The 20,319-nt window shown below is 42.0% G+C and overlaps 1 protein-coding gene across 1 annotated transcript in view; it reads left to right on the top strand.

The window, feature by feature from the left end:
* Positions 1-20,319, top strand: part of NCKAP5 (NCK associated protein 5) — a 650,664-nt gene that overhangs the window by 408,954 nt on the left and 221,391 nt on the right. Inside the window, exon 6 of the mRNA XM_036254823.1 lies at positions 7,399-7,467. Coding sequence (XP_036110716.1) covers positions 7,399-7,467 — 69 coding nt within the window. The remainder of the gene's footprint in view (positions 1-7,398; positions 7,468-20,319) is intronic.

The following is a 20,319-nucleotide window of genomic DNA, read 5'->3' as shown; positions in this document are numbered from 1 at the left end:
ATCAGACAAATAGACTTTAAAGGCTATAGCAAGAGACAAAGAAGGACCCAGAAATTCTACTTCTGGGTATTTATCCATAGAAACCCAAAACACTAATTCAAAAAGACATATACATCCTATGTTCATTGCATCATCATTTATAATAGCCAAGATATGGAAGCAACCTAAGTGTTCATTAATAGATGAATGAATAAAGATGTGATACTTACATGCAATGGAATATTACTCAGAGTGAAATCTTGTCATTTGCGACAACATGGATGGACCTAGAAGATATTAAATAAGTGAAATAAGTCAGACAGAGAAAGACAAATACTATGCAATTTCACATATATATGAAATCTAAAAAGCAAAATAAATGAGCAAACAAAACAGAAACAAACTCATCAATACACAGACTATTTTTATGATTGCCAGAGAGGAGTGTGGTTGAGAGAAGGTTATGAAAGAGGGGTAACGATTACAATGTACAAATTGGGAGTTATAAAAAAAGTCATGGAGATGTAAAATACAGAATAGGGAATATAGTCAATACTATTGTAGTAAGTATGAAAGGTGTCAGGAGGGTACTAGACTTAGTAGTAAGTTGTATAAATGTCTAATCACTATGTTGTACATCTGAAACCATTATAACAATGTATTGTGTGTAGATAATTAAAAATAAAAAAAAATTAAAGATAAAAATCACTATTTGGTAATCACTGCTGTAATTATCAATAGATACTAAAATTAATGAATAGAAGTATGGATATTCAGATATTTGCACAATTTGAAAAACTTTGCATATTTACATAGTTTTGAAGTAACTTTCTAGACAACATTTACTGATTTAAAAGGGAAATTAATAACTTTTTAGTGGAGAAATCTGGCAGATTCTAACCTAACCAAGTGATCAAAATTGACATGCTAGTCATGGGATGAATCGGTATCATGTGCTTGTGATATGATGTACTGAGAAGGTCATGATATTACTGGTGTAGTGTTTTTGCCAAAAATACTTGATCTCACTGTGAAGAAACATCAAAGAAACTCAAATGAAAGGAAATTCTACAAAATAACCAGCCTCTACTCTTGAAAAAATGTTAAGGTCTTGAAAGACCAAAGAACTCTTCCATATTACAGAAGACTACAGAGAAGTGATAACTAAATGCAGCTCTGGGCATCTGGATTGAATCCCGGACTAGATAAGAACATTAGAGGGATAATGGGTGAAATCTGAACAAAATGTGTAGAGATTAGGTACTAAATTAGAGTTAATTTCTTATATTTGATACCTATATATTTTGGTTATATAAGAAAACTTATTTTTTAGAAAATATACTTCATAATGTTAAAGGGTAGAGGTGCAACATGTCTTCACCTCACAAATGTTCTTGATCTTTGTAAAATGTGTCTGGTTATAGATAGGTATAAACCATTGAGAAGGCAGCCTTTGGACAGTCAGAGGGAAGGGAGTCAGGAAATTCTTTGTAATGGTTTCAAACTCCTTTTGAACATCTGAAATTACTTTTAAATTTAAATATATGCCCCCATGTAAGTATTTTAGGTTCAGATCTGAGCCAGACCACCAAAATTTGGTAGACTCTAGGAAGGCCAATGGGGAAGTGAAGTATATTCCCTGCGAGAGCAGCAGAACCAAGGGTGCCGCCTGGGGCATGAGAATTGGACCTTCATGAGAGAGGCAGGGCTGGGCCTGCCTTGAAAGATGGCAGGTACCATCAAGCAGCAAAAAGATGTACAAAAGGAGTTTGAAACCATTAGAAGATGAAATCAGAAACGCATTTAGATCCCTAAGTTGGGAGTCATGCCGAAACCCACAGAGCAGGAGACCTTCTGAAGCATGGCCTCAGTCTGGCACAGGCTTGGACCGCTGCAGAATAAAAACAGAACACAGAGATGCACCGTGTGTTCACGCGGTGCTCTCATTGCACCATCTGGGAGTACTGATTTAATAACATACATAGTTGAGGTGGAGAAGCCTGTGTTGTCATTTCTGTAGCTTTCAGTAGGAACACCCACATTTTCTCTTTCCCTCGCCGCCTTCTCCTTTCCCATCCCCGCCATTCAAATATTCACTGTTTCTTTAAATCACATTTCAGGGTTTTTTTATTTTTTTTCATCCTTTTTTGCCCCCTGTTGCCTCATGTCAGTAGCAGGTTAATCCTGAATTTCTAACAAATACAAATGGATTAAAGAAAATCATGAGTTCAAGATTATTTTAACTTCACTGGCATGATTGTTAATATCTCCATTGTCCCCTGGGATATGTATAATTATATTAATTACATTGGTCTCTGTAACTGAACACATTCACCATAAATGTGACTAGTGTGTCTTCACCAGCACCCTTTAGGTATTTAATTTACTTGCCTGTAATAGACTGTCAGAGCTGTAAATGTGAGGCGAGCAACTAAATGGTGTAATGATGGTAATTATCTGAACAGATCGAAGGTAGTGTTATTGCAATGTGATATTGTGGGTAGCAGCAAATACAGACATCCCATATAAATTCCCATTTTCAGCTTTATTTCCTTTCCCATTTTTTCCAAGACATTTAAAGTGAAAACAATGTAAACCGGCATCGCTATTCTCTCCTTTATCTCTTCCCATTATCCTTTGTGCTATTGCCTCACTAAAACCAGCAGACTTTGCAAAAGCTAAATTTCTTCTAAGAAAGCAGTGGGTTTACAGAACTAGAATTCAGCAGTTTCCCTGGCTATCATGGTGTCCATATATTTGAACTGGAAGTCACTTTGTAGATTGGCGAGGTTGTTTCCTTTGGGTATTAGCTAAAGAACTGTAAAGCCAACAAGGTTGAAGGACTTGCCAAAGGTCACACAAGCTGGCATTGCCAGGTAAACTCAATGGAATGAAACTGAGACCTGGGCCCAGCCTCCCATCTGGGCTGAGTATGGAAAGGAGAGGTGATAGCAGCTTCATTGTGACAGGCTGAAGCAATCCCTGAAGGAGACAGCAACAAGCCGGCAAAAGCCTTCAGTCTGGTTTGGGTGGGGAGTGAAGAGAGGAAGAAGTCTATGCACAACCAATTCTTCAGAAGTTCGAACCGAGAACCAGCGAGAGGGTAGGAGGATCAGGCTCTGTGGCAGATATCTGTCCATGAGGGGAATGGAAAAAACATGGCGAAATCTCCCCTCAGGGACAGAAAGGTTGGGTATGTTGCTGAAACGTGTCTGAGCCCAGAGGACAAGGTTGAAGCCAAGATTAGAACTGAAATCTGAAGAAGAAACGGGGCTTTGGACCCTGGGCCTCAAACTGTGAGTAAGAGCCAGATGTTCTGGGGCAAGCACACCTCTGAGCAGATTTCCCCTCAACCTGTTTCCTCACTTCTTGTGCCCCAGCCTAGTTCACCCACTTCTCTGTTTCATTGCTAAGTAACACACTGGCCTCAATCTGAAATATATGTTACTTCTGCCAAAAAAAAAAAAAAAAAGAAAAAGAAAATCAAATCATTAGGAACACAAATAAAATCACACATAACCCACGTCTTTGCATTACCAGAAAACAGAACACTAGAACTTCGGAGTCTTCTAAGTAGAAAACTAAAGCACCCTCAGAGAGGAAGGTTGCACAGCACGTGCTCAGTGCTGACCTCAGGTGGGTATGGTTGGTTCTCACGTGGCTCTGGGCAGGGCTGCATGGGGGGCGGAGGGGGAGGGGGCTGCGTGGCTGTGTGGCTGTGTCAGGGAGGCAACATTTCTGGGGAGAAGGAAGCCAAGAGAGAAGGGGAGATGCGATTTGGAAATGTGGTTGTGAAAGAAAGGAAGAAGGGAAATATTATGATGCTTTAAATAATGGAGACGTACAAGACCAACCTCCCCAGGTGTCACTTATTAAAGAGGCTGAAACAAGGATGAGGTGAGAGAGAACATCACGTGACCATGCTGTGCTCTCATAAAGTAGGAAGAATGCAACTAGAAAGTGGGTGGGAGTGGAGGGGAGGGGCGGGGAGGGGAGGGGTATTGTTGCATATGTAAGAGGAGGGAGTCAAGGGACATGATTTTAACGAGGTAGTGACAAATAAGTAAGACAAAAAAAGGAGTAATGAACAGTGTTAAAGAACCTGAAAGATGTGGATGTAAATGGGGTTGTAGGAGAGGCACCTCGCTGACTGTGCCTTTTAGTGTGGTTTTGACTTTAACAGTCATGTTAATGTGTTTTCATGTTTAAAAAAGAAAATGCAATCAACAAGAAGAGGAGAGATTGAAATTAGTACTATCATCCCTGGCTGGTTTGGCTCAGCAGTTAGCGCATCGGCCCGTGGACCAAAAGAGTCCTGGTTCGATTCTGGTCAAGGGCACGTGTCTCCATTGCAGTTTGTCCCCGGCCCCGGTTGAGGATGTGTGGGTAGTAACCAGTCGATGTGTCTCTTTCACATCTGTGTTTCTCTCTCTCTCTTCCTCCCTCTCTCCCTCCCACTCTATTTGAAGATAAATAAATATATATATATAAAAAAACTGAATACTATCAGAAACAAATAAGTGAACTAAATTCCAAATGAATAGCATAACTACACTAATGTTGGGGGATACCAATCTAGTAACTTTTTAACACAGTATTTTTACTATGTAACTTCATTCTGGAAAAGAAAAAAATTGTGAATTCTTATTAATACTATTTTTTGGTGTTAAAAAAAAATTTTTTTTAATCCTCACTTGAGGACATTTTTGCATTTATCTTCAGATAGAGCGGGACAGAGAGAGGAAGAAGGAGAGAGAGAGAAACATCGACATGAGAGAGACACATCGATGGTTGCCACCCACACAACCCCAACCAGGGCCGGAGACAAACTGCAGCTGAGGTACGTGCCCTTAGTGGGAACTGAACCCAGGACTCTCTGGTTCTCAGGCCGACGCTCTCACTGCTGAGCCAAACTGGTCAGGCTGGTGTTAAAATTTTTGTATGCACTGTAGGACTGTAGAAATTAGTATAATCTTGGCAGCTCATGCACTAGAAAAAGGAAGATACAAATAGAAAGAGTAAGAATTCTTTATTCTGTGGTGGTTGAAAGGCGTGTGTGTGTGTGTGTGTGTGTGTGTGTGTGTGTAGGAAGCAATGACTTCTCCATAGCAACTGGCGCACACTAACAGCCACACCTTAATTTCCAAATATCACTCCCCAGCAAAGCAGGATTCCTTGAAGAAATGGTCAATTTCAGGAATGGGGCAAGGAAAAAGCAAATGAACCTGAACCATTTCCGTGTGCCAAAAAAGGAAGAAAGTGTTTTTTAAATAATGGAAACAGGTCATAAAGGATACAGCCTAAAGGGGTTCGCCTTCTCAAAGCTGGGCAATTTGATCATCAAAGTAAATACTGGCAGTAATAATTTATAACCCTTTCAATAATATAAGAATCTGTGTGTTCATACTGATAAATGAATAGTAAAAGCACTTCCTTATGATGGAATGAAAACTCAAAAATGTAGGTAGATAAATGGTAGAAATCATCATTTGCAAACAAAGTAATCACTGATTCAGGGAAGACTCCTTGATGGTTGCTAAAATTAGTAGATGAAAGTTTTATAAGGACTGAGCTATTTTCATCATTTCAAAATACCTCCCCACGATTTATGTTTTAACTGTAAAAGGAAAGAAGTAACTTTGTATTGGAGAGACTTGGCAGGCCCCATCTTTACCAAGTGATCAAAGTTAACTTGTCCAAGAACAAGACACGTGCACATCACAGGATTCTGATGCGGCGCACCGAGAAGGACCCAGCATCACTTTCCACTACTCCTGCCAGGTGTGCATGAGAAAGTTGAAACAAATCCAAAGAAAGGGACAGTCCAGAAAATAATTGGACTCTAATTTTGTAAAAATATAAGGAGGGAGGATGGGGCAGAGGAAAGGAGAAAGGGAGGGGAAGAAAGAAGAAAGGAAGGAAGAGAGGGAGGGAAGGAGGGAGGGAGAACGGGAGGGAGGGAGGGAGGGAGGGAAGGAAAAGAAGTAAAGGGTGAGTCAATAGCATGAAAGATAGAGGAACTATTTCAGAATAAAGGACCCTGGATGAATGACAAATAGATGCAATGCATGGAACTAGAAGAAATGTGCTATAGTGACATTATTAGGGCAATAGATGAAATCGGAATAAGGACTATAGATTAGATTGTGGAACTTTATTCATGTTGGGTTTTCTGAATTTCAAAACTAAAGCGTGGTTGCATAAGAGAATATATTTGTTATTCAGAAATACATAGAAGTATTTAAGGATAAAGAGCATCATGTCTATGACTTACTTTCAAGTGTCAGGAAAAAGACTGAAAGAGAAAGAGAATGATATAGCAAATGTAGCAAAATGTTAACAGTTGATGAATCTATTCCTGTAAATTATCTGTAAGTTTGAAATTATTTTCAAATCCATTTTTTAAAATAATTATTAGGAAGAAACTATAAAGGGAAAATGTTGATCTGTGTACCACCTAAAAATTATACCATGATTTTGAAAGAATTGTTTCAGAGCTCCGTCTCCACCCCACCCCCGCCACAATATCAAGCAGGTTCTATATACGGGGCTAGCAGCGCCCTGTCTGCTTCAGGGAGGGGGAGGAGGTCACTGTCATACACATGGAAAGGGTTAACTTGCAGAATTCAGAATTCAGGCTGGGGCCAACAGTGGCAGAAGTGGACCCAGGTCACCAGGGGCAGAAGGCAGTTCTATGCCTCCACGTCATGCTCCTCCTAAAATCTAATGTGCTTATTTTGACTACTTCTTCCCTTATTATTCCACATAGTAACCTGGTAACCATAATTAACCTCATACCTTATAGTAATGGGTATAGCAGCATTCAGGTACCCACAGGGCTCGGAGGAGCAGAAAAGCAGTGATTCTAAAATGAGAGAGACAGGGAGAAGGACTCCTGAGTATAATCCAGTTCTTACATTTCTCATTACATCCTTATGTGCAAAGGTCCTGGATTAACCAGAAAAAACAACATGTTTAGTTTGCGTTCGGTATTGTGCTTTCAGCAGTTTACCCAAGATCCTTTTCTGTGGCCTGCACAGATACGGGGCTGCGAAGCTGAGACAGGTCTTGATGAAGTGGATTAAGGCATTTCTTACATTTACATTTTCATAGAATGAAGTAAACATTGTAATCTTTTTATAGAACACTCTCCCATCAGGCCATGATCTGATTTCCTACCTGTGCAGAATATGAGGTTTTACATTTCTTTAAATGGTAATGCATTTTTGTGAAACAAGAAGATAAGACAGAAGTCATCCCTGAGATATTTAAAATGGTACTTAGAGCAAACTTGTCAAAGGCTCTTCTCAAAGTTGTTTTGGATCCTGAGGAGGTATGTTTCATAACTGCATTGACTACGTTGTCACACAATATAACATTTCATTGATTTATTTGTATTATTTCTGTGTCTCACTGCAGGCGGAGAATTCAGCATTGGCTTTGGAAAATGAGAATCAAAGGGAACAGTACGAGAGATGCCTTGATGAGGTAAGTGGAATGGAAAGCCCCTGGATGAGAGGCCCCACGGTCTAGAATTTTCTTAGTCAGATCTTAATATATGTCCATCGCCAGCCACCATGGAACAGGGGCATCTTGTCCTCCAAAGGGAGGTGGGAAATATGTGCACATTGAGAAGGAAGGTCAGTCAGTGTCTCTTCCCCTTCCCTCCCTCTTCCCTTCTCTTCCAGTTCAGTTATACAGGCATCTGTAAATCCCTTTCGCCTTGTTTAATATTCCTGGGTCACGGTCGGGGTACGCTTCCCTGTATGATGAATTCCTCTGTCCAGCAAGTGCCACCCAAGCCTGCGAGTGCGGCGTCGGGCCCCTGCGTCTCCTCCGACGGACGCCTGCCCCTCGCTGAAGCCCCAGACCCCATAGACCGGGCGGGCGTGTGCACAGCTGTTAGCCAGAGCGAAAAAATCAGCATATTGAGGACAAGCCAGGAAGAGAAAGGGAAGTGAAGAGGAAAATTTGAGCAGAATGGAAGAAGACAGGGCCCATGCATGAGTAAACTTGAGAAATATTATTTGATGGTAATGAGGAGATGAAGGCGGAGGGGGTGGGCGTTTCCGAACAAGAGGTGCTGGAGGGGAGGGGGAAGCTGTGCCAGCCGTCCCACAGCCGTCCTCCTCCCCAGCCGCCCTCCTCCCCGACCGTCCTCCTCCCCGGCCGTCCTCCTCCCCGGCCGTCCTCCTCCCCGGCCGTCCCGCAGCCGCCCTCCTCCCCGACCGTCCTCCTCCCCGGCCGTCCCGCAGCCGCCCTCCTCCCCGACCGTCCTCCTCCCCGGCCGTCCCCCTCCCCAGCCGTCCCGCAGCCGTCCTCCTCCCCGGCCGTCCTCCTCCCCGGCCGTCCTCCTCCCCGGCCGTCCCCCTCCCCAGCCGTCCCCCTCCCCAGCCGTCCCGCAGCCGTCCTCCTCCCCGGCCGTCCTCCTCCCCAGCCGTCCTCCTCCCCGGCCGTCCTCCTCCCCAGCCATCCCGCAGCCGCCCTCCTCCCCGACCGTCCTCCTCCCTGGCCGTCCTCCTCCCCGGCCGTCCTCCTCCCCGGCCGTCCTCCTCCCCAGCCATCCCGCAGCCGCCCTCCTCCCCGACCGTCCTCCTCCCTGGCCGCCCTCCTCCCCGACCGTCCTCCTCCCTGGCCGTCCTCCTCCCCGGCCGTCCTCCTCCCCGGCCGTCCTCCTCCCCGGCCGTCCTCCTCCCCAGCCGTCCCGCAGCCGCCCTCCTCCCCGACCGTCCTCCTCCCCGGCCGTCCCCCTCCCCAGCCGTCCCGCAGCCGTCCTCCTCCCCGGCCGTCCTCCTCCCCAGCCGTCCTCCTCCCCGGCCGTCCTCCTCCCCGGCCGTCCTCCTCCCCAGCCATCCCGCAGCCGCCCTCCTCCCCGACCGTCCTCCTCCCTGGCCGCCCTCCTCCCCGACCGTCCTCCTCCCTGGCCGTCCTCCTCCCCGGCCGTCCTCCTCCCCGGCCGTCCTCCTCCCCAGCCGTCCCGCAGCCGCCCTCCTCCCCGACCGTCCTCCTCCCCGACCGTCCTCCTCCCCGGCCGTCCCCCTCCCCAGCCGTCCCGCAGCCGTCCTCCTCCCCAGGCGTCCGGCAGCCTTGTGGCCCCCCATGGGAGCGTGGGCCGGACCTACGGTGCCATCCAGCTCCGGCCATTCGCCTCGCCCACGAGCTCTCATCTGAGACCACATTGGTGATTGCAGTTATTAATTAATGGGATGACTTTTTGAGTTGTCTGTCCACTACCATAAAACTTGCACACATTCTTCTAGTAGATTCAGTTTGAGTGTTTACCACATGGCTGACACAGATGTTAAGAAAATAAGAAAACTTCATTTAATTGGGTTTCATTAGCTTATCAGTGGAAACCAGCAATATATCTTTAGTCTTTTTCTCCTCACTAAGATTTGGGAAAACCTTTTCCAACAAACTCCTCCTGATCTTTCTTTCCCCTGTCCTCCCCCTGAGAGCACCCCCACCCACACCCCCAGGGTCCCATTAGACGATGGGTTACACTATAAAGAACACAGGCTCAGATCCCAGTTCTGACATCATCACCTCCGTACTCTCTCCTCCCTTCACACTGGAAGTGGCTCCCACCTCAGGCTCCCTTGTGCTCGGTGTTCTCCTGCATCTGTGATTCCTGTAGGGTCATCCCTGGACCAGCAGCATCAGCCTCACTTGGGAACTTGTTAGAAATGCAAACTGGGGTAGCTCAGTGGGATCAAACAGTGTCCGTCCGCCAAGGTTACAGGTTCCATCCCGGTCAGGGCACTTACAAGAATCAACCAGTGAGTGCATAACTAAGTGGGGCAACATGATGTTTCTCTCTCTTTCTCTCTCCCTCTCTCTCTGGAAAATCAATTAAAAAAAAAAAAAGAAAGAAAAGGAAATTCTCAGGCCCCACCCCAGACCTACAGACTCAGAGGCACTGGGAGTGGCCTGGCAGGTGATCTGTGCATCAGCAAGCCCAGGTGACATGCAGTTGGAGAGTCACTGTCCTCATAACACAGATCACTTTGCATTATATTTACTATATGTGGTGAAGAACCCTCAAAAGGTCCCCAGAAAAATATGTTAATTGTTTAATATTTAATATTTTAATTGTTTAATATGTGCAGGTATATATGTCACTCAAAATGGCATCTGCATTTCTCTGCCCTGTCAGGACCTAGACAGTTTCAACAGTCTTTACAATGTCCAAGTTAAAGATGACATAAAAGGGAAAATGATAACTCAGAGTCTAGGGAGACCAGTTTAGCACTTCGTACCCCTGTTCCCTGAGTGTTTGGTCCAACCAGAGTTTAGGGCAAGAAAGACCAAATAGACCCAAGGACATTTAAAGGAACTAATATTACCCTGGGGTCATATGTATTGATTAGCAAATTTTTACTGTAGCCTGCACAGAGATATCCAAGGAGACTTCGTCTGTATTCAGAAGTCAAATTCATGGGAATCATACCACGGTAACGTCTTATTTGTCACAATTCAGTGCTGCAAGTCACCCCTCCTCAACAATCAGAAAGCTCACAGCATTTCTCGAAGGAAATTTCTTGTATTCTGATTTCCTCCTGTTCCTTATGCATGTATGCTGAATGTTTCATCAGAATGTGCTGGGCAGAACATATGTTTTCACCCACAAAATTATTTCATAGAAAGTTTTCACTGAACACAGACTTATTTGTTTATTTTTATTAATTTGTTTTTGTTACAGATATTTCACCTTTTTCCCTCCATTAACTCCCTGCTCCCTATCCCCTCCCATCCCATCCCCAGTTTTGTTGTCTATGTCCATCGGTTATGTGTACATGCATGTAAGTTCTGTGGTTTATCTCTTCCCTCAACCCCCCCTTCTGAGGAATGTCAGTCTGTACCCTACTTCTATGTCTCTTGGTCTATTTTATTAATCAGTTTTAGTTCATTATATTCCAGAAGTAAGTGAGATCATGTGATATTTGTCTTTCTCTGCTTGGCTTGTTTTGCTTAGGATAAGACTTTCCAGGTCCCTCCATGTCATCTCGAAGGATAAGAGATCTTTCTTTCTTATAGCTGCATAGTACTCCATCGTGTATATGTACCACTGCTTTTTTATCCATCTGTCTACTGATGGACATTTGGACTGTTCTCAGATCTTAGCTATTGTAAATAGTGCTGCTATGAACATGGGGGTACATATATTCTTTCTGATTGGTGTTTCAGGCTTCTTAGGGTATATTCCTAGAAGTAGGATGACTGGGTCAAATGGAAGTTGAATTTTTAATTTTTTGAGGTAACACCCTAGTGTTTTCCATAGTTGCTGCACCAGTTTACATCCCCACCAGCAGTGTACTAGAGTCCCCTTTCTCCACACCCTCATTAGCACTTGTTGTTTGATGATTTGTTGATAGCGGCCATTCTGACAGGTGTGAGGTGATACCTCATTGTTGTTTTAATATGCATCTCTCTGATGATTAGTGATGTTGAGCATTTCTTCACATGTCTCTTAGCCATTTGTATTTCCAGTATCTCTTTAGGTCCTCTGCCCATTTTTTAATTGGGTTCTTTGTCTTCCTTTTGTTGAGTTGTGTGAGTACTCTATATATTTTGGAAATTAACTTCTTTTCTGATATATTATTGGCAGTTATGCTCTCCCATACAGTGGGTTCCCTTTCCATTTTGATGGTTGTTTCTTTTGCTGTGCAGAAGCATTTTAGTTTGATGTAGTTCCATGCGTTCATTTTTTCCTTTGTTTCTGTTGCTGTAGGTGATATATCAGTGAAAATTTTGCTGCGTATTATGTCTGAAATTTTGTTGCCTGCATTTTCTTCTAGGATTTTTATGGAGTCACGGGTCACATTTAAGTCTTTTATCCATTTTGAGTGTATTCTTGTATATGGTGTAAGTTGGTGGTCTAGCTTCATTTTTTTGCATGTAGCTGTCCAATTTTCCCAACACCATTTATTAAAGAGGCTGTCCTTACTCCACTGTATGCTCTTGCCCCCTTTGTCAAATATTAATTGAGCATATTGTCTTGGGTCCATTTCTGGGTTCTCTATTCTGTACCATTGATCTATGTGCCTGTTCTCGTGCCAGTACCAGGCTGTTTTGATTACAGTGGCTTTGTAGTATAACCTGATATCTGGTAATGTGATCCCTCCTGCTTTGTTCTTCTTTTTCAAGATTGCTGTGGCAATCTTCTTTGGTTCCATATAAACTTTGGATTATTTGTTTTAGTTCTGTGAAGTATATCATTGGTATTTTGATGGGGATTGCATTGAATCTAGATATAACTTTGGGTAGAACACAGAATTTTTTAGAGGAAGTTTTTCTCTGTTCTTAATTGCAAACATTACCTGTTACCAAAGAGGTGATTTGCAACAAAGAAGCACCTTTGAGCAATATAAATGCTTTGTATTCATGAACACTGGCCTCTGATTACACATGCCAGTTGTTTTGTAACTAATTGCACAAGGGTAGACAATCCATTTCCATGCATAGTAAGAGAAGACTCTCAAAGGGATACTTGAATGTAGTAATAATGCCAACTGGAAATTCTTTTCAAGGCTGTTTATACTAATTAGACAAACTAACAAGGTAAGGTCTCCTGTAAGTTATTTCCTTGCTGGTGGGTTTCAGAAAAACATACACAGATGGATAAAACATAAATTTGAAATGTTCTTCAATTCCTTTTGTAATATTGTTATTTTCTGGGAAATGAAGAATATATTGAGGATTTGAGGAAAACATTTAGAAGTCAGAGATTCCCTCTGTGTGTTCTAATGAAAGGGTGTGTTTATTCAAAAGGAAACAGACCCACATCCATGGACGGACACACACACCCGCACACGCACACACGGGCTTGCTAGGCAGGCACATGTTTCACCACTTCCCCATCACCTCTGTTGCTACCTAGATCCTCATCTCCTCACCTTGCAACACAAGGCAAAAGCAAGGACTGATCTTCACTTTCCTTGGAGGATCAGGTTGTATTGTTTGAGTCTAATGTCTTTGTCTAGCTGTTTGACAGACAAGTTCACTGACAAGCAGTGAATTGCTGTTTATTCTCAGTATTGCCCTGACCAGTCCTTTTAAGGCCAATTCATTCCCATGTAGAAGTGCAATGACACATAAAATAAGTAAAATAGCATATCCTCAAACAGGTGCCTTGCATTTAGATGGATTCAATTGTGTCCTACAGATCTTTATTGGGAGTCAACCTCACCCAGGCCCTGGGAGTTCAAGGGGCCTGCAGCCTAGCAGAAGTGAGGGGATGAGGACTGACGTGAGGGGAACTCACAGGGGAAATGCACTGGGGACTTGGAGAACCCACAGCAGGCACCAGCAGACAGGAGGAACGGTGGGTATCAGGCAGCCGGTGCAGGGAGGAACTGAAAGGGATTTTTAGCAGAAGCTGGAACCGGTGACTTTTGGAGTCCAGAAGGGCATGTGGTTCTTGCCCTTACCTGCCCATTGGACTTACCTGGGAAGCTTTAAAAATACTGCTGTCCGGGCCCCTCCCAGGAGACTGATCTGATTCCGGCCTGGAGTGCAGCTTGGGCATTAGAATATTTTATTGTACCCCAGGGGTTAAAATGTTCAGCCACAATTAAGAACCACCACCCTTAGGTTTTCTGAATGCTGTGTCTTACAAAGCACTTCTAGAAAGTTTCCACGATGAAAACTCCACTGAACTTGGACATGATGGAAGAACAACAGACCATGTGGAAATTGTGGGTTATTTCCAATTAATTTCTCAACAGTGTCAGAGGAAGCAAACATAAACCCTATTGCGGTGTTTTCGGGGGTGTTCTGGGTCCCTTCTCTGTCAGAAAGATGTGTGGTCATTGTTACAAATATAGATCCTCAAACCCCACACAGCCCTTCTCAAGCAGGAGGGGTGAGGGAATTGGCAATGTCAACAAACTTCCAGGGCCAGGCTTTTGCACACAGAAGTTTGAGAACCTGCCTCCCTTCAGACCGTCCAAGTTGGCCCGAGCTCCGCTCAGTCGGCGAGGATGCATAATGCTCTTCCTGGCCACACGTCGGAGTACAGGGCAGGGAAACTAGGCCTTTGGATGCAGTTCAGGAAAAGAAAAAACACCAGAATTTCCTTTAAACAAGGGCTAAATAAAGGCAGAAGGAGGTTGTTAAGAACAGTTCTGAACTTTCTCTCTGATTCCTATTCTGTATGGCATATTCCACATCTGGTCCCTGTGTCTACTTTAAAATCAAAGTCCTGATAGATGTAGATGGAAGGTGATCCTGCTCATGGCTCTCGCGTGTCAGATGCTCATTTCATGAAAAAATCATAACATTAACAGATGGTCTACTTCTTGTGCCAGCCCCAGACTTTCACCACAATGAGGCAGCACCTCTGTTCTCGTCACCAGGATTTCTCCAAGACCCAGCACACCTCTTGGCTCATACCTGCTACTTAACGCATGTTTGTTAATGACTAAATGAATGAATGGAGATTTCCAGCTGCAAATTAATTTCCACATTAGTTTCCCCTGAAATACCACATATATGTTTAAATGAATTTCTCCCACTCCCAGTATTTTACAGGATTTGTTTATAGGGTACATAAATTATATAGGTGCTTACTGATTTATATTTACACATTCATATTGCACATGCAAACAGACACATACACACACACATGCACTTCGTCCTTTTACAAATAAAATCCCTTATTCTCAAACCATTCTTTCTTAACTGAAAATGCATTTTATTCTCTGAAGTTTAACATTTATGCAGATTTAACATTTATGGGCTGACTGCTTTATATCAGGAGCTGTCCAAGTGGTTTCTTTGGTATGTCCATCATCTTGTGCATTTTTCAAAACTTAGAGGTTGACCTTTCCACCTGCACATATCAGTGTATCATCAACATCTACACATGCAGTATCTGAACCCGAGGCTATCTTGTGATTTGGCCCAATGCTCATCAGATCAATAAACCAAGCTCAACAGCCTAAGAAACTGCCCTGGCCAGTTCAGCTCAGTGGTTAGAGCATCAGCCTGAGGACTGAAGAGTCGCAGGTTCCATTTGGGTCAAGGGAATGTACCTGGGTTGCAGGTTTGATCCCGGCCCTGGCTGCGGTCATGTGGGAAGCAACCAATCCATGTGTCTTTCTTACATCAATGTCTCTCTCTCTCTCTCTCTCTCTCTCTTCTTCTCCCTCCCTCCCTTCCTTCCTTCTATTCTCTCTCAAAAATATCCTCCTGTAAGTATTAATAACAACAACAAAAAAGCATAGAAACCTTCTCCAAAGCACATTTCCCAGAACTTGTGCTTTTTCAATTATTAAATTAACTCGCTGACTTGACCATGGCTTTGCATAATAAACTAGCAGGTGGAAGAATGAAAGTGAGCCTATCAGGCAGAAGAGAGGACTGTCAAAGTACAAGGACAACGGTGTCGCTTGGTTGGTGGGCATCATCCCATGCACCAGGAAGTCTAGGGTTTGATTCAGGGTCAGGACACATGCCTGGGTTGCTGGCTTCATCCCCAGTGGGGGGTGTGCAGGAGGCAGCCAATGGATATTTTCCACTTATCAATGTTTCTATCTCTCTCTCACTCAAACTTATGCTCTCTGAAATCAATAAAAACATACACACACACACCTTTTGAATTCCTCACGCTTCCCCAACACCCCAGCCCTGGGCTGACTTCCGAAAGTGGTAAGAATTAGCTCCTTCTCTGAATAAACTCCCAGGTGGGGATTCCCATTCAGTCTCAGGAACTGTCGTTTTTTGTTTTTGTATTTTTAAATTTTTTTCTTTATTTATTTTATTTGTTTTAGAGTACTTTTATTTTTTTAACAAATAGTTCTTTGTTAATAAATTCATTTTTATTTATTTAATTAATTAATTTTTCCTACAGATGTTTCTCCTTTTTCCTCTACTGATACCCCCCTACCCCACCCTCCCCTCCCTGTCCCCAGCTTTGTTGTCCATGTCCATTGTTAATGCATACATGCATATAAGTTCTGTGATTTATCTCTCCCCCCACACTCCGTCTTCTGGGGATTGTCAGTCTGTACCCCAAGTCCACGTCTCTGGGACTACCCAATTCCTCAGACTGTTATGTTCATTATATTCCACAAATAAGGGAGATCATGTGATATTTGTCTTTCTCTGCTTGGCTTCTTTTGCTTAGGATAATACTCTCCAAATCCTTCCATGTTGTCTCAAGGGATAAGAGATCTTTCTTTCTTACAGCTGCATAGTACTCCATTGTGTATATGTACCACGGCTTTTTTATCCATTTGTCTACTGATGGACACTTGGGCTGTTTCCAGATCTTAGCTATTGTAAATAGTGCTGCTATGAACATGGGGGTACATATATTCTTTCTGATTGGTGTTTCAGGCTTCTTAGGGTATATTCCTAGAAGTGGGATCACTGGGTCAAATGGCAGTTCAATTTTTAATTTTTTGAAGTAACACCATATTGTTTTCCATAGTGGCTGCACCAGTCTGCATTCCCATCAGCAGTGTACTAGTGTCCACTTTTCTCCACACCCTCACCAACACTTGTTGTTTGATGATTTGTTGTTGGTGACCATTCTGGCAGGTGTGAGGTGACACCTCATTGTTGTTTTAATTTGCATCTCTCTGATGATTAGTGATGTTGAGCATTTCTTCACATGTCTCTTAGCCATTTGTATGTCCTGTTTGGAGAGGTGTCTATATAGTTCCTCTGCTCATTTTTTTTATTGGGTTCTTTGTCTTCCTTTTGTTGAGTTGTATGAGTACTCTACATATATTGGAAATTAACCTCTAATCTGATGTATCACTGGCAATTATGCTCTCACATAGAGTGGGTTGCCTTTCTATTTTGACCATTGTTTCTTTTGCTGTGCAGAAGCTTTTTAGTTTGATGTAGTCCCATGTGTACATTTTCTCCTTTGTTTTTGTTGCCTTAGGTGATGTATCAGTGAAAATTTTGCTGCATATGGTGTCTGAAATTTTGTTGCCTACATTTTCTTCTAGGATTTATATGGATTCATGCGTCACATTTAAGTCTTTTATTCATTTTGAGTTTATTCTTGTGTATGGTGTAAGTTGAGAGTCTAGTTTCATTTTTTTGCATGTAGCTGTCCAATTTTCCCAGCACCATTTATTAAATAGGTTGTCTTTACTCCACTGTATGCTCTTGCCCCCTTTGTCAAATATTAATAGAGCATATTGTCATGGGTCCATTTCTGGGTTCTCTGTTCTGTTCCATTTATCTATGTGCCTGTTCTCGTGCCAGTACCAGGCTGTTTTGATTAAAGTGGCTTTGTAGTATAACTTGATGTCTGGTAATGTGATCCCTCCAACTTTGTTCTTCTTTTTCAAGATTGCTGTGGCTTTTCTGGGTTGTTTTTGGTTCCATATGAATTTTTGAAGTATTTGTTCTAGTTCTGTGAAGTATGTCATTGGTATTTTGATGGGGATTCCATTGAATCTATAGATTGCTTTGGGTAGTATGAACATTTTAATGATGTTAATTCTTCCAATCCATGAACGAGGTATGTGCTTCCACTTTTTTATGTCTTCCTCTATTGTTTTTTTTTCAATGATCTGTAGTTTTCTGCGAATAGGTCCTTTATTTCTTTGGTTAAGTTTATTCCTAGGTATCTTAATTTTTTTTTGCTGTGATGGTAAATGGGATTGTTTTTTAGTTTCTTTTTCTGTGAGTTCATCATTAGTGTATAAAAATGCTGTCCATTTCTTGATGTTAATTTTGTATCCTGCTACTTTGCCAAATTCATTTATTTAGTGTATTTTTGATGGAATCTTTGGGGTTTTCTATGTATAGTATCATGTCAACTGCGAATAATGACAGTTTCACTTCCTTCTTTCCATTTTGGATCCCTATAATTTTTTCTTCCTGTCTGATTACTGTGGCTAAGATTTCCAGTACTATGTTGAATAAGAGTGGTGAAAGTGGGCATTCTTGTCTTGTTCCAGTTCTTAAGGGAAACACTTTTAGTTTTTGCCCTTTGAGTATGATGTTGGCTGTAGGTCTTTCATATATGGCCTTTATTACATCATGATATGATCCCTCTATTCCTAGATTGTTGAGCATTTTTATCATAAATGGGTGCTGGATTTTGTTGAATGCTTTTTGATCGTCTATTGATATGATCATATTATTTTTATCTTTCATTTTCTTTACGTGGTGTATCACATTTATTAATTTGTGAATATTGTACCAGCCTTGCATCATTGGGATGAATCCCACTTGGTCATAATTTTTTTGCTGTATCGCTGGATCCGCTTTGCTAGTATTTTGTTCAGGATTTTGGCATCTATGTTCATCAGGGATATTGGCCTGTAGTTTTCTTTCTTTGTAGTGCCTTTTTCTGGTTTTGGAATTAGAATTTGCTGGCCTCATAAAACAAGTTTGGAAGTTTTCCTTCTTCTTGAATTTTTTGAAATAGTTTCAGGAGAATGGGTATCAGTTCTTCTTTGAATGTTTGGTAAAATTCCCTTGTGAAGCTGTCCAGGCCTGGGATTTTTTTTGCTGAAAGAGTCTTAATTACATCTTCAGTTTCTTTTGTTGTTATTGATCTGTTCAAATTTTCTGTCTCTTCCTGGTTCAGGTTTGGGAGACTATGTGTTTCTAGATATTTGTCCATTTGGCCTTGATTGTCAAATTTGTTGCCATGAAATTGGTTACACTATTTGTTAACGATCCTTTGTATTTCTGTGGTGTCAGTTATTATTTCTTCTCTTTCACTTCTGATTTTGTGTATTTGGGTTTTCTCTTTTTGTTTATTGGTGAATCTAGCTAAGTGTCCATCAATCTTGTCTATGTTTCCAAAGAACCAGGTCTTTCTTTTATTGATCCTTTGAATTGTTTTTTTTTTTTTTGGTCTCCATGTCATTTCTTTCTGCTCTGATCTTTACTATTTCCTTCTTCCTACTTGCTCTGTGTTTTTTATTTGTTTGCTTTCTAGTTCTTTCAGTTGTGAGGTAGATAGCCTATTAGAAAGTTTTCTTATTTCTTGAGGTAGGCCTGTAGTGCTATGAACTTCCCTCTCAGAACTGCTTTCGCTGCATCCCACAGATTTTGTGTTGTTTTGTGTTCATTTTCATTGGTTTTCAGGAAGTTTTTAATCTCTTCCTTGATATCCATGGTAACCCATTCATTGTTCAATAGCATGCTATTTGGCCTCCATGTTTTCAAATGTCTTTGCATGTTCTTGTTGCAATTGATTTCTAGTTTCATGCCATTGTGATCTGAGAAGATGCTTGATATGATTTCAGCCTTCTTGAACTAGTAGAGACATTGTTTGTGACCTACCATGTGGTCTGTCTTTGAGAATGTTCCATGTACACTTGAGAAAAATGTGAATTCTATAGTTTTGGGTTGTATTCTCTGTAGATATATATTAAATCCATTTGATCTGTTGCTTCATTTAGAGTCTTTGTTTCCTTGTTAATTTTTCTGTCTAAATGATCTATCCAGTGATGTCAGCGGGGTATTGAATTCCCCTGCTATGATTGTATTGCTGTTGATTTCTCCTTTGAAGTCCTCCAGAAAAATTTTAATATATGTTGGTGCTTCTATATTGGGTGCATATATGTTTACCAAGGTTATATCTTCCTGTTGGATAGATCCTTTCAATATTATGTAGTGGCCTTCTTTGTCTCTAGTTATGGTCTTCTTCTTCTTTTTTTTTTTTTTTTATTATCCTCACCTGAGGACATTTTCCCATTTTTTGTTCAGGTAGAGTGGGAGGGAGAGAGAGGAACAGAGAGAGAGAGAGAGAGAGAAACATCGATGTGAAAGGAACACATCGAGTGGCTGCCACCCGCACAACCGACCAGGGCCTGGGACAAACTGCAACCGAGGTATGTGCCCTTAGCGGGAACTGAACCCGGGTCTCTCAGGACCGCAGGCCGACGCTCTAACCGCTAAAGCAAACCGGCCAGGGCTAAGGTCTTCTTTTTGAAATCTACTTTATCAGATATAAATATTGCTACCCCAGCTTTTATTTCCTTTCCGTTTGCTTGAAATATTTTTCCCATCCCTTCACTTTAAACCTATGTGAGTCTTTTGTTGTAAGGTGGGTGTCTTGTAAACAACGTATATGTGAGTCATGCTTTCTTATTCAGTCAGTTACTCTGTGTCTGTTTATCAAAGCACTTATACCATTTACATTTAAGGTGATAATTGACATGTACTTATTTATTGCCATTTTTATTTAGTGTGGTTATATTTTTCTTCCTGTTTCTTCTACAAATTACAGTAGTCCTTTTAGCATATCTTGCAGTGCTGGTTTGGTGCTAATATATTCCCTTAGCATTTTTTTTTTTTTTTTTTTTTGTCTGGGAAGCTCTTTATTTGACCTTCTATTTTGAATGATAACCTTGC

The sequence above is a fragment of the Molossus molossus genome, unplaced genomic scaffold (genome assembly GCF_014108415.1).
Source record: "Molossus molossus isolate mMolMol1 unplaced genomic scaffold, mMolMol1.p scaffold_m16_p_11, whole genome shotgun sequence".
NCBI lineage: Eukaryota > Metazoa > Chordata > Mammalia > Chiroptera > Molossidae > Molossus > Molossus molossus.
The sequence above is the reverse complement of the archived record's forward strand: the minus strand, read 5'-3'. Positions and strand labels throughout refer to the sequence as shown.